Consider the following 14,819-nt stretch of genomic DNA (forward strand, 5'->3'; position numbering starts at 1 on the left):
CCAGACCATGTTATACAGGTGGTAAGGCTATAGGGGTTGGAACAGCCTTCAGTGGACCAGACCATGTTATAGAGGTGGTAAGGATATATGGGTTGGAACAGCCTTCATGGGACTAGACCATATTATAGAGGTGGCAAGGCTATAGGGGTTACAGCCTTCATGCAACCAGACCATGATAAAGAGGTGGTAAGGATATATGGGTTGGAACAGTCTTCATTGATCAGACTATGTTAAAAAGGTGGTAAGGAAACAGGGGCTTGAACAGTCTTTATTGTACCAGACCATGTTATGGAGGTGACCAGGATATAGGGGCTGAAACAGCCTTCAATAATCAAACCATATTTATGGAGGTGGTAAGGATATATAGGTTGGAACAGCTTTCATGGGAACAGACCATATTATAGAGGTAGTAAGGATACAGGGGTTGGAAAAGACTTCATAGGACCAGACCATGTTATAAAGGTGGAAAGGATATATGGGCTGGAACAGCCTTCGTGGGACCAGACCGTATCATAGAGGTGGCAAGGATATATGGGTTGTAACAGACTTTTTGGGACCAGACCATATTATAGAGATGGCAAGGATATATGGGTTGGAACAGCCTTCATTGGATCATGACTAATTATGTTTGGGAGGTTTATCAAGGAATAATGTGAACTCTGTTTTGTCACAATCTATTGTTAGGATAATAAATATTTTAGTGGCATGTACAATTTTCAATTCTGGAAATTCTGCATAATATTCTGACAGCAAACATTGATTGGATCACAACATGATTACATACTCTCAATATTACCAAAGTATAACAGATTTATTGATCTGACAGTTCTTGTTAAGTATTAGTAAACAGGTGTGTTAGGTACTCACAGAAACAGGTCGACAGTCTGAGCAGGGTGTGGAAGGTTCATTAGTATCAACTCGGGAACAAGGGTTTTTCCAACTTACATGCAGCAGTTCTTTAACATCTAACTCCAACAAATTAGTTTTGATGGAATCAAGTGTGGAAGTTGAAGAATTAGACACGGATGAACCATCTCCTTCTCCATGACCCTCCATCTCCTGACCAGCATGTAAAAATCCTTCTGCAGCTCCGTTTTGTAACCTTTTGACATGAAATGATGATGAGAGTCCATCGGCAATGGTCACTGTGTGAGAACGGGATAGTTTTATACTACTGGAATCCTCATTAATTGAATAAACTGTCTGTTTATTGAGGTCCAGATCATCAGAGACATGTGACTGGGAAGTCCTGATGATAGGTCTCAATTGTTTCTCTTCTGCATTGTTTGAACTTTTAATTCCTGCATTGGTTTCAACATTCCCTTTATCACTTGAATGAGGAATTTTAATATTTGATAATCTTTCTCTAAGAATGCTAATATCCGACTTAACTGCTATGTCAGTATGATTTTGTTCCATTTCTGAAATTGCACTAGTTGGTTGAGAACGCAATTTTTTCCAGTCGGTCATTCCTGATTTGGATCTAATACTTTTACTAAGTGAAAGCTTATCTTGACCTGTTGTTCTCATTTCTTCCTGGGATGTATTTTCTGTTCCAGAAGTATCCTGTCCGTGACTTTTTCTTTCCTCTATAGGTCTAACTTCACTGCTAGAATTATTGTGTCTGTGGCCTTTTCTTTCCTCTATAGGTCTAACTTCACCGCTAGAATTATTGTGTCTGTGGCCTTTTCTTTCCTCTATAGGTCTAACGTCACCGCTAGAATTATTGTGTCTGTGGCCTTTTCTTTCCTCTATAGGTCTAACTTCACCGCTAGAATTATTGTGTCTGTGGCCTTTTCTTTCCTCTATAGGTCTAACTTCACCACTAGAATTATTGTGTCTATGACTTTTTCTTTTCTCTATAGGCTTAGCTTCACCTCTAGAATTATCATGTCTGTGACTATTTTGTTCCTCTATTGGTCTAGCTTCCTCTCTAGAATAACCATGTCTGTGATTTTTTCCTTCCCCTATAATTCTAGCTTCATCTTTAGAATTAATCCTTGTCCTAAATCTCCTTTCATTCACCTCATCTGGCAAAGTTTGATCATTTTGTTGCAAGCCAACATCTGCATCAGATCTCTTAATACATGCTCTTGATTTATTTTCTGATAATACTTCTAACACTGTTTGATCAGTTAACTTAGACAGCATATCTGTATTTGGTTTTGTCCTAGATCTCATTTCTACAAACCCTTCTGACTTGTTTTTTTCAGACTTACTTTGATTACTTTGCTTTGTTTGTTCATAAGTATTAGATTTCACTACTGGTCCTGAGCTATTGTTCTCATACTTGGCCCTTACTTCATGACCTGCACAAACAAAAGGTGTAGAAGACCCTTTGTTCTGTTTACCATTTCCTTCACTGTCTACAACCACTGATTCATCTGATTCAATGACAGAGTTCTCCTTACTTACAACAGTTCTGTTTGGGCTAGGATGCTGCAAACAAGGAGAGTGAGACCGAGATCTTGTCCTGCATGGGGACTCGGATCTATCCCTATGCAGAGCATGTTGACAAGGTGAATGGGCCCTACTATGTCTGTGAGACTTGCTTGCATGTGTGGAATGATCCAGGCAATCTTGTACAGACCCTGATCCTGACGATGGAAACGAATCTGAGTGCAGTAAATGTCTACAGGGTGAATGAGAGCGTGGTGATAATGTTTCTGATCGGAATAAATGTCTACATTTAACAGGGACAGGTATATGTGACATGGACTCAGATCGAGACAAATGGTTGCATGGCGATTCAGATAGACAACTGTGCCTGCAGGGAGTCTGTGGCCACTGCTGGGCATGTTTGCAACTTGATCTTGATTGAAGTGGGGATTGAGAATTATGTACTGGACAAGACTGGTGTCCAAGTGACACAGATTCCTTTGGAATTCGTTGTGATGTGGCTAAAATGTGGCTAAAAGAGGCTACCCTGCCAACATGCTGTCCAGGTGACACTGCTTTGCAAGAGGGGGAGAAAGGATGGTCTGAAACATGCACATGCGAAACAGAATGATTATGCGCTTCATGCACTTGGTGTGAGCTGCGTCGTTGTGCTTGTCGAAAAGCATGCCCATGTTGAAAACCATGTGACTGAATTAGTTCCTCATTCTCATCATGTACAGACACATCATGCTGAAATGTTGCAGGCGGTACCTTAGCGGAATTGAGTATCTCGGTGCAAACATTTATACTATGTCTCCTTTTGACAACCTTTGAACATTTCCCATCTTGCATCAGAATGTCTTTGGCAACTAAAACATTGAAAAGAAAAATGAATTAAATTCTTTGGTTCTATGTAGAAGGACATATATTTCAAGCTTCAAGATGGGCAAATTTGAACCCTGAATCACAATTTTTGTTGCAAAAAATAAGATTTTAACATTTTTTTACTTTATCTTTCAATCTTATTACTCATGTATTATCAATCACAAAAGTTTCAAAAGCAGAGAAGTTGGAAAAAGTTAGCTAAACTAAACTAGTGAAATTTTAAATCACTTTACAAACTAGCTACTTATATTTCTTATGAGCAAAACAGATTTTTGGGCTCCAATATGCTATATGTCTTGAATAAATTAAATTTAGATGATGATAAAATGAATTTTTTTAATCAATGAAATTTAGATGTTGCTAAACATGATTTACAGTGAAATAATTACTACATACACTCACTCATAAGTCAACATTTATTACTTAAAATCTGATTAACACAGAACAAGGGTCTTCATGAAATACAAAAGAAAATCTCACAAATCTGGAAGTAATGTTGCAAACTCTATCAGTACACAAAAATACTGCCAATTCAAATAATTTTATGTTTCATGCCTTTATATGTCTTCAGTACACCAAAATACTGTCATTCAAATACTTTTACATTTTCCTGCCTCTATTCCAATTCAGAAATGTGCATATTGTATGCCTAGTGTTTATCAGTTTCAGGATGGTATTCATTACAAAATACATGTATCTACATTTATCTGGATTTTAATAATCTGAAATGTTATTGGTAAATTCAATACAACCCATATCAAAGTGAAGTGTCCATCAATTACCATGAATGTTTACCAGAAAGTATATTGCTTCCATTTTCGTGCAAGAACAAACAACCTGTATTTTTATTAATAGCTGTGTTTTACTTTATAACTGCTCTGCTTGATCCAATAAAAGTTTTGATTTTTGTTGTACTTTCCTTTTCAATGAGTTTGATTTAATTCTGAAGTGATATTTCTCAAGTTTTCTGTGAGTGCACATGGCCCCATAAGCCCTTGGCTTGGAAAGGCAGCAGTCACTTTGTTTTCAATTTGACCATCCTTTTGATCTAGCCACAAAGTTAATAAATGTATTTGTTCAGTGCCAAGCAGAGTTCTGCCTCTTCCAGTAAATTGTTTGAGCTTAATCCCTTAGTTTGTTTTCTCGTACGACAACCATATGATTGAGTCTGAGTGTGATACTTGCCTAGCTGAAAGTAACAGACGATGGTTATTTGATCTTGCCACACATCTGATGCATATTCAGTGGTAACCTTTAATAGATTTCACCCTGTTTCAATCTCAGTCTCTAGATATGCACCTGTATATGGCAGTGAAGCCAAGGAAATGGAGCTGGGCAATATTTATGATGACCAGATGACTACAGTTTATACTGACTAGAAAACGATGGCGGAATTCAGAACTTTATCTGATGAGGATGAATTTTTGGACCTTGTACCAGATAACATAAAACCTTGTATAAGATATTGCAAATCACAAAAACATGGACTTACTTTCATTCTTTATTTGTATAATATATGGAATTAACATTTTACGGAATAATGTGCACTGGATCATTCAGAACAATTTTTATACCTGTATATGACCTATCACTGGATTCATAAATTTATCATATAAATGGATTTAAAATGTGAAGCATTGTTGATTTTAGTGGTTTAATTTGAACAAATGGTAAGTTGTCTATTTCTGGCATATTCCACTCAACATAACAAGTATATTTTAAACTGATGCGTCCTTAATTTTCCTACCTATCCTAGTTATCTATGTATCCAGTTGGACTTGTTTATTTTTCCAACAAATTACTCCTTCAGGCGGATCTGACTTGCAAAATACACACACAACTTATAAGCAAGTCAAAGAGAAATTGGTTAACTGTAGCCCCAGGGATCAGGTGTTTGACTTATAGTCAAGTTGATTTGTAAGTGTGTATATATGGTAAGCAATATAATAGAAAGGTACTTTTCAATTACATGCATTTCTTCTTTTAAGAGCTTGCACTCAAAATGTGAATTATGAGCAATGCCGTAAAAGGCATACCATATTTACCATATATGTTGGGACACAATAAATTAATTTTTAAAGTTTTTGTTTTTGTGCACTACATTTTCTGAGACAAATCTTTTTTCAAAGCATAAGTTTTTTTTACACCTTTTCAATCATAATATTGATGCTTGGTTGGTAAAAATTAATAATAAAACGTATCAATTGAAAATGAAACATGAATCCCTTGAAGGGACTGTCCTTTACTGGATGAACAGAATTTCCTGGAATGCAAGACAAGACCTTTTCTTACTTTTAACTGCCGAGTGTTGAAACCATTTCTGATATTCTTCAGCATAACATGATTTTCAAATTAGCTGCAGTGGTGGACATATTCGTTGGCAGATTGGCATTATATTTATTTAGACACCAGATGACATTTGGTAAAAATAATGTGTCATAAGAATCATCCATTCTTGTGTCTTAAATCAATCAGTTGTTATTCCTCTCTCCCTTTATCTCTTTCTAATATATGTGATTTTGTAGGATCAAATTTTCTGTTTGATAACATATTCAAACCTTTAAAAACAACCAAACATGATCTGTTTATATCTTCAGGCCATAGAGCAATATATCAATGCTTTTACCTGACATGTGTGATATATACTATGGATGTATACGCTTAATTACAGGACTATGCTGAGTTTGGATAAAAGATACATTTGTGTCCTTTACATATAAACTGCAATATGAAGAACAAGAATAAAGAGGAAATAAACAAGAATAGTATAAGGTTAGTTTCTTTTAAAAATAAGTGTCTTAAATAAATAAGTATTCTATATATCTACTTTACTATAACATGCAGTGGGTTGACAGAAATTCAACACAATTTGTTTCGTTTCTCAAGTTTTCAAACATTTGATTAATAATAAAAGTTTCTCCATAAGTTAACGATATAAAAAAAATCAATTCTTTTATCTTGTCCCAAGATACGTGGCAAATGCAGTATTATAAATGAACCACTGCATAATTTAAGCATTTTTGAACAAAAGAATTTTAAATAATATTCATTAATAACATAGAATGATTATAAAAGTAATAATTGTGCTGATGTACAATTACATGATGAATATATTAAAATTCCACCAAAGTAACTTATAAACTGGATACAATTGAGTACTCTATCTGTAATTTCTACCTTGTACTTTACCTGTTCGTTTCCAGGATTTATTCATCAAGGCATCTTCCACAGGTGACACTGGAGACATGTGGTTTGGCACCACACAATGGCTAGCATATTCCCCATCCTCACTTCCATCGGAGTCCTCATCAGATATCTGAAACATATAAACTTACTCATTAAGCAGACAAAATCAACCAGATTTACCAACTAGACAATATCACTGTGTTACTGTTTATCCCATGATGGTACTCTAAACACCTGGACAATATCTCGCACTTACAAAGACTTATCTCTCGACCCCATCAATACCCAGATACTGCCACTCAAACCAGAAACACCAGTAAATAAATAACAATTCTTATAAAATGATGTTCATAAAATATAAGGCATACAAAATTATTTTGGCAAATCTTTCCACAGTGTCCATAGATGACCTGAAAAACTTCATGAAATAGAAACATTGTCTCTTTTCTCAAAAAAGGTTACATAAACCAAACTGTGCAAATTTTATGAATATTAATGCTGATAAAAGCTAAAGAGTGGAAGGTTTTTGATAGTCAAACGTTTACATGGCATTCCTTTGTGTGATTGAAATATGATTTTTGTTCTTCTCCTTTTCAATTTCTTGTATTCAGACATTTACCTTTGGATCTGTATTCAAAAGTATTATATACAGTTTGTTATGGCCAATATTTTTCTGAAATTATTACCCTATAATATACATTACTAATGTAAAAGCATCAAGGAACTAAAGATTTGCTCATGGAATATGTATGCCTTGCCACAGTGCCTGAAACTGACATCAAGGCTAAACTTAAGTGTGATGGATAGACAAGGATAACACTGTATGCTATAGTGGTGGATGACTTGCCACAGTGCCCAAGCAAAAGGGGTATGTATATTGGTAACAGGCATAAGTGGGATGTATATTGGTAACACTAGGAATAAGGGGGATGTATATTGGTAACACTAGGCATAAAGGGTATGTACCTTGGTAACTCTAGGCATAAGTGGGATGTATATTGGTTATTCCAGGCATAAGGGGGATGTACATGAATAAATCTAGGCATAAGGGTGATGTACATTGGTAACTCGAGGCATAAGTGGGATGTATATTGGTAACTCTAGGCATAAGGGGATGTATATTGGTAACTCGAGGCATGAGTGGGACGTACATGGATAACACTAGACATGTACCTTGGTAACTCTAGGCGTAGGAGTATGTAAGTGGATAACACTGAGCATAAGAGGTATGTACATGAGTAGCATTTTGTAAAGGGGATGTCCATGGGTAACACTAAGCATAAGGGAAATGTACATGGGTTACATTAGGCATAAGTGGGATGTACATTGATAACACTATTTGTAAGGAGGAATTGGTAACACTAGACATAAGGGAGATATACATGAGTAACATTAAGGGCAATGTTTATAGGTAACACTAGTCATAAGAAGAATGTACACAGGTAACACTAGGCATATGGGAGTGTGCATGGGTAACACTAGGCATAAGGGGAATGTACATAGGTGACACTAGTCATAAGAAGAACGTACACAAGTAACATTAGGCATATGGAAATGTACATAGGTATCACTAAGGACAAGGGGAATGTACATGGATAACACTAAGGATAAAGAATATGTACATGGATAACATTAAGGATAAGGGGAATGTACATAGGTAACACTAAGGATTAGGGGAATGTACACAGGTAACACTAAGGATAAGAGGAATGTACATGGATAACACTAAGGATAAGGGTAATGTACATAGGTAACACTAAGGATAAGAGGAATGTACATAGGTAACACTAAGGATTAGGGAAATGTACATAGGTAACACTAAGGATATGGGGAATGTACATAGGTAACAATAGTTGTAAGAAGAATGTACACAAGTAACACTAGGCATATGGGAGTTTGCATGGGTAACACTAGGCATAATGGGAATGTACAGTTATCACTAGTGATAAGGGGAATGTACGTAGGTAACAATAGTCATAAGAAGAATGTACACAAGTAACACTAGGCACATGGGAGTTTGCATGGGTAACACTAGGCATAAGGGAAATGTACATGGGTATCACTATGGGATAAGGGGAATGTACATAGGTAACACTAGTCATAAGAAGAATGTACACAAGTAACACAAGGGATAAGGGGAATGTACATAGGTAACACTAGTCATAAGAATGTACACAAGTAACACTAGGGATAAGGCGAATGTACATAGGTAACACTAGTCTTAAGAATGTACACAAGTAACACTAGGCATAAGGGGAATGTACATAGGTAACACTAGTTATAAGAATGTACACAAGCAACACTAGGCATAAGGGGAATGTACACAAGTTGTTGTTGTTGTGGGGTTTAATGCCATATTTCAGCACACGATAGGCTATGCATGGCGGCCAGTATTAATGGTGGAGGAAGAACCTGGGAAAACCCTAGGGAAGAACTACTGACCCACGAGAAGCTACTGGCAAGCTTTCTCACACACCCACGTTAGCTGAATCCTAGATTTGAACCCACACAGACAGAGGTGAGATGGCAGTGATCCGTAAATGAGAGCGCTTTAGACCACTCGGCCACTCGGGGCCCCTGAATGTACACAACTAATACTAGGAATAAGAATGTATGCAAGTAACGCTAGGAATAAGAGGAATGCACATAGGTAACAATAGTCATAAGAATGTAAACAAGTAATACTAGGCATAAGGGGAATGTACACAAGTAATAATAGGAATATGGGAGTGTTCATGGGCAACACTAGACATAATGGGAATGTACATAGTTATCACTAGGGATAAGGGGAATGTACATGAGTAACACTAGGCTCAAGGAGGCTGTAGAAGGGGAACAAGGTAATAGGAGAATGAACCACAGGCTAATGTTCATGTCATTCTGATGCAATTTCTACTCTTGACAACATGGTTCAAACTAAACCACTTATCATACTCACTTACAAATGGACTCCAACTGCAAACTACACAGACCCATATATTCTGCTGTGCAATATACTGGCAGATTTGGATCTGTACAGCTAGGTATAATCAGTAGAACAAATAACATAGACCTTGACCTGCCAGTATATTATGCTATGGCAGATCAGGGTCTTTGTTCTTTGCGGTTGGACTCAACCCTCAAAGTCACTATACACCGTAATAATAATAAAATGTTTGAAATATTTTTGTAACCAAACTGTGATGGCAGATAAATAGATGATGTTCAAGGATAAGTCTGTATTCCCCTATTCATAAAGAAGTTTTCACTGACAGCATCATTGTGGTTGAAACTAAACCACTTCTGTGACATTATTTTAAATGTATTGTTATGCTCCACCACAACAGAATGTAGTGTTGTCCTTGTCTATCCATCATGTTTAAGTTTAGCTTTGAGGTCAGTTTCATCCCACTTATGCCTAGAGTTACCAAGGTATATCCCCTTATGCCTAGAGTTACCAATATACATCCCACTTATGTCTAGAGTTACCAAGGTATATCCCATTATGCCTAGAGTTACCAATATACATCCCACATATGTCAAGAGTTACCAAGGTATATCCCCTTATGTCTAGAGTTACCAATATGCATCCCACTTATGTCTAGAGTTACCAAGGTATATCCCCTTATGTCTAGAGTTACCAATATGCATCCCACTTAAGTCTAGAGTTACCAAGGTATATCCCCTTATGCCAGGTGTTACCCATGTATGTCTACTCATCCATCCATCGTCAAACCTTAGTAAAGTTCATATTTAGTCTAATGGGTGTAATTGTTAAGGCAAACTAAAATGTTCCTTACATTACAAAAAATATGCATTTGGACAAAGATTTACAATTCATCGATTGATTTTACAATGGGGCCCTTAATTAAAGAACAAATATATGGGATTTTATTAATAATTCCTGAAAATGTCTTTAAAAAGAATATACCAAAGGGTGGGCATCACTTGACAAAACTCTAAACAACAGGTCTGCTCCGAAACTTAAATATTATTTCAATTCATAACTTTGCTGGATGATATTTTTTGACAAAATTCATGTCTTGATACTGTAAAGGACCCTTTATATTTCCTCTGTAAAAAAGCACTCTTGTCCAAATGAAGAATGTGTGTGGAAAATTGTACACTTAACAATAAAACTGCCTTAGCTGGAGGAAGTCTGTATTCTAAACCTTAAGGCAACGGTGAGTCAAAATTCTTATGGGCTGGAAAAAATACTAATGAACTCTTGGTTGCTATAGAACAAGGCAGTCAGCATGGACACAACTTGTTCAAATAATGCATAGGCAAAGATACCATCACCTACTCCAATAAGGAAAAGGAAAGAAGCTTTCCAATTAAGTTAAGTAAAATAAATTCCATGCCCTGAAAGTGAGAAATTAATTTCTTCATGCCAAATTATGCCATAATTTAAATAATGCAAAACTTACAATAGGCAAAGGTAAAGCTATTGAAAGAATGCTCTCTTGAAAAAAGATCCTACAAGAATTTCTACTGGATCCCTGTTAAGCATAACATTCAATGCCAGGGATCAGGAATTATCATTCTCAGAAAGGAAGGGAAAGCATTTGAATCTCCTCTTACATCATGTATATAATGCACAAATGTCACAAATTTAATGAACTTCTAGTAAATGAAGTCAGAGAAAACTATGTACCTGTATTTGCTCATTTATAACTGCTGCCTGATCGTGAACAGAATATACCTATACCTACCACTGCATTATGTAATGAAAGGTATGAGGTAATCCTGTTTCTAGTTTGGAATGTCTTACATATACACATACATGGTAAATGAATGTTTTTAATGCCAGTGCATTGTGTAATGAAAGGTCTGAGGTCATTCTGTTTCTTGTTTGGAATGTTTTACATATATACATATATGGTAAATAAGTTTTTTTTTTTTTACAGTTCTAAATATATAACACTGTTTATATTTCCTTCTTTAATTATAATGACTCTAATTATAAAATGTTTCAGACAATTTATATTAATGACTTCAATATTCTCAAAGTATCTTAGGAAACGGCATGCATAATATCGTACTACAAAAAAAGACCAGGAAGTGCAGAGGAATAAATTGATGGAAAATGTCATCCAGTGACATCAAAAAGGGAATTACGTTTACTATCTACATCAGTTGACAGGAAATGTATTTAAGTTAGTAAAAAGAATAAGATCCACAGCACTAACTCGAAAAGTTCCTACCTAGGTTGAATACCATATATTCTTGTGCACAAGTCCAATGCAAACAACATTGACCCTATTCTGCCAATGCATGATAAGCCATCAGATTAGAGTATATGTTGTTTGTTCTATTCATTACCTCGAACAAATAACATAGACCCAGATATGCAGGCGCATTATGTGATGGCAGATCTGCGTCTGTGCAGTTTTCAGTTTGGCAAGACTTTTAAGTGAGTATATATGGTAATCAAAAAAAAAAATCAAAGTATTGAGAGTACTGCTCACTTGCAGGGTTATGGTAAATCTGCTACATTAAATGCAATCAAAGCAGTGAACATAAATTGATAAATATTGATTATTGTGTTTTATTTAAATGATCACAACCAAATAGCAATATTCCTCTAAAAACATCAAATTTAAATTTTTCTTTTTTCTTTATTTTATCTCTCAAGAAAAAGTTGGTAAAAATATTCACAATGCATTCTGAAATTCATTATTTAATCAATTATCCTTTATAAGCATTTTTATTGAAATGATTTTGTTACAAGTAGAGCAATGAAGCTAATTAACTACATCAAGGAGATGATCTATCTCAGTCAGATAATTTCCTCTTATGATTAAGATTTTGTCCTTAGGATAGACAGCCTCACTATTCAAGGCCAGAAGGCCAATAAAGCTAAAAAGAGAAAAGCTGTTACTATAACTACAAGCTATTCTTAGTAACTGAGAGAAGACAGCATGCTGAAGTCTTGCAAGGGAAAATCCTTCCAATTGATAGGAATTTTTAATTTTTACATGAAATGTAAACAAATACAGGACTAATTAGAACCTCGGAATAAGTATGCAGCATGTGTATTGTTTGATATAATAGGAACTCCTGGATTAAAGTTTGTGTTTAATGCAGATTCATCCTGAATTTATGTCTCGGATTCCATAGGTCACAATAGTCACATTTATTTATGTATAAATGATCAAATTAGCTTATTCTGAGAATGTGCCATTATGCAAAGAGTAAAGAAACAATAAAATCTCTAACATCGCCTTGAGTAATATATTTACTAACAAAAAAATTAAATAAGAATTTCGATATCTGTATTGTCAAATGCACAACACTTTTACATGAGTAAAAGAAATAGGCCTCCAACTTGTACATGAAAATCTTGAAGTCAGAGTAATGCCGATGATTTTTTATATATATAATAGTGTATACAACTGTTGGATTGGTAACAGGTAAGAAACAAGATTAAAGAATTGTTGAACTAGCAATACAAGTACACGGTATATAAAGAATACCTGTTAATTCCACCTAACAACTTACCTCCTGTGTTGTTGGTGAAACCTGGTGGTTAAATTAGCATATTTTCATAAATGTAGAAACAAAAAAATGGTTTGTTGAAGTTGAAAATACATATAAAGGCTTGCAATACTAAAACATTCTATTTTGGTTTACAAAACAGTTCACTTATCAATTATACTTTGGTTAGTCAAAGCAAAACTTTCATATGATGCAATGAATGGGACAAACTATTTAATATGAAAATAAATAATTAAACATCATACAGTTGGGTTTATCTGCCAATTATATATTGGTATCTCAACGTAAGGTACCTTAGTGCCTCCCAAATTCAATTGTAATGTTTAGTTAATAATAGCATTTATTACAGCGACTTTAATCTGAAATTGCTCCTTAGTTATTTAACTAAATTTTAGTACCTGACTGCTAATAATTCATTATAATATTGTTTCACATTAAAAAATAAATGACAGTGTAGTTTGTGTATGCTGCCTCATGTTAACTTCAGTATGGGGCAGTTTTATACATTTGTCCAAAATTAGGGAATGGGCTTATTGTCAGACAAAAATATCCATAGTAAATATTGGGCATAATTTTGTAAAAGGGGTCATGTTTGCCATGGTTGCGGTGGTGCATGGGTGGGCATGTCATCAGAAAAATAACGTATATTTTGTTGTAACCTGCCACACTATTAGCCAGAGGGAACACTGTCATGGGCCCTATTTTAGTAGAGGGCCAAAAGTTAAGAAAATCATAAATGTTCTATGATTCAAGCTACATAATGTCAAAATTATGAGACTATGAGCTTGAATTTCATTTGATACTCTTACAGATTTTAGAATAATGTCAAAAGTACCGAAAAATGTATGCTTTCACGTTTTGCATCATTATTTTTCCAGCTGTCCTGATCCCTTTTCAAGGATACAAGTTTCCAGGTAACAATATTAAGTTCATCAGGCAAATCATCAACCACAACTCCATGGTATTGTAAACAAGGCATGAGACAAATTATTGGTACCACAGGGAAATATTACTTTTAGAATTGTACAAAGATGAATTTAGGTATAGAGTAAATCAGACAGCCCAAAAATCTGTTCTGAAAATGCTCAGTTTACCAAGTTAATGCTTTGATTAACTTTGCTTTGTGTGTACAGCAGCAACACATGAAAGCTGTTATCATGCCAAGGTAATCAGAGTGAGGGACATACCAGGGCTGCTGACCCACGCTGGTCTGACAGCAGTTTTTTAACTGCATTTTTCTGGTTCATAGTCTGGCATGCTAACTACTAGCCTGTTCAAACGTCTTCAATTATTAAGCATTAGTTATCAGTTATTCATTACCTGTGCTTATATTGCAATTTACAACAAAACATACCTTCAGCATACAAGTTAACCAATTAAATTACCATTAATGATAGATACTTCCATACAGTACAGAATTAATGATACCTACACTAAAGCTGTTGTTGAGGAGCAGGTTAAAGTCTGGTTTAATCACCTTCCTTGCTGTTGGAGTGCTTTTATCACCATCACAAACTGAAACATAAAAAACTTGGAATTAATCTGGAAACCATGTACTGTACAGCAAAGTTTGATATTTAAATTTTTTTTTTACAAACTTGACATTGGTCTTTCTATATTAAAGCCATTTCCAAATCCAGTTTAATTACATTAAGTCCTTAAAAAGTATCAAGTGTAAACCAGTGACAGAGATGCAGCTTAAATAAATAAATTCCTTTGTATGAGGGCCTCAAGGTAGATTAGTTTTTAGCTAATTGTGTTACCCTCTTTAAATAAGGTCATTATTATTATTATTATTATTATTATTACAGACTTTTAAGCCAAACAGGGGTCATAACTCCAAATTTGACAGAAAAAAGGCGATAAACTTGATCAAGCACACAATTTTT

General features: G+C 35.1%; 1 protein-coding gene across 7 annotated transcripts in view; it reads right to left on the minus strand.

Moving 5' to 3' along the window:
- The window catches only part of LOC149785872 (protein spire homolog 1-like), a 181,322-nt gene that overhangs the window by 29,691 nt on the left and 136,812 nt on the right, over positions 1-14,819 (minus strand). For 4 of the 7 annotated variants that reach the window (XR_016425471.1, XM_089979855.1, XM_089979854.1 and 1 more), the window contains 4 exons: positions 14,363-14,445; positions 12,934-12,954; positions 6,454-6,580; positions 868-3,248 (listed from right to left, as the gene is read on the minus strand). Coding sequence is in view for 6 of the 7 variants with exons in the window: in XM_089979855.1 (XP_089835981.1) it covers positions 868-3,248; positions 6,454-6,580; positions 12,934-12,954; positions 14,363-14,445 (2,612 nt within the window). In the remaining variant the exon portion in view is untranslated. The remainder of the gene's footprint in view (positions 1-867; positions 3,249-6,453; positions 6,581-12,933; positions 12,955-14,362; positions 14,446-14,819) is intronic. The other 3 variants (XM_089979856.1, XM_089979853.1, XM_089979852.1) reach the window with 3 other exon arrangements.

Source organism: Sinohyriopsis cumingii, chromosome 13 (assembly GCF_028554795.1).
Source record: "Sinohyriopsis cumingii isolate HCF-2022 chromosome 13, ASM2855479v2, whole genome shotgun sequence".
Lineage (NCBI taxonomy): Eukaryota > Metazoa > Mollusca > Bivalvia > Unionida > Unionidae > Sinohyriopsis > Sinohyriopsis cumingii.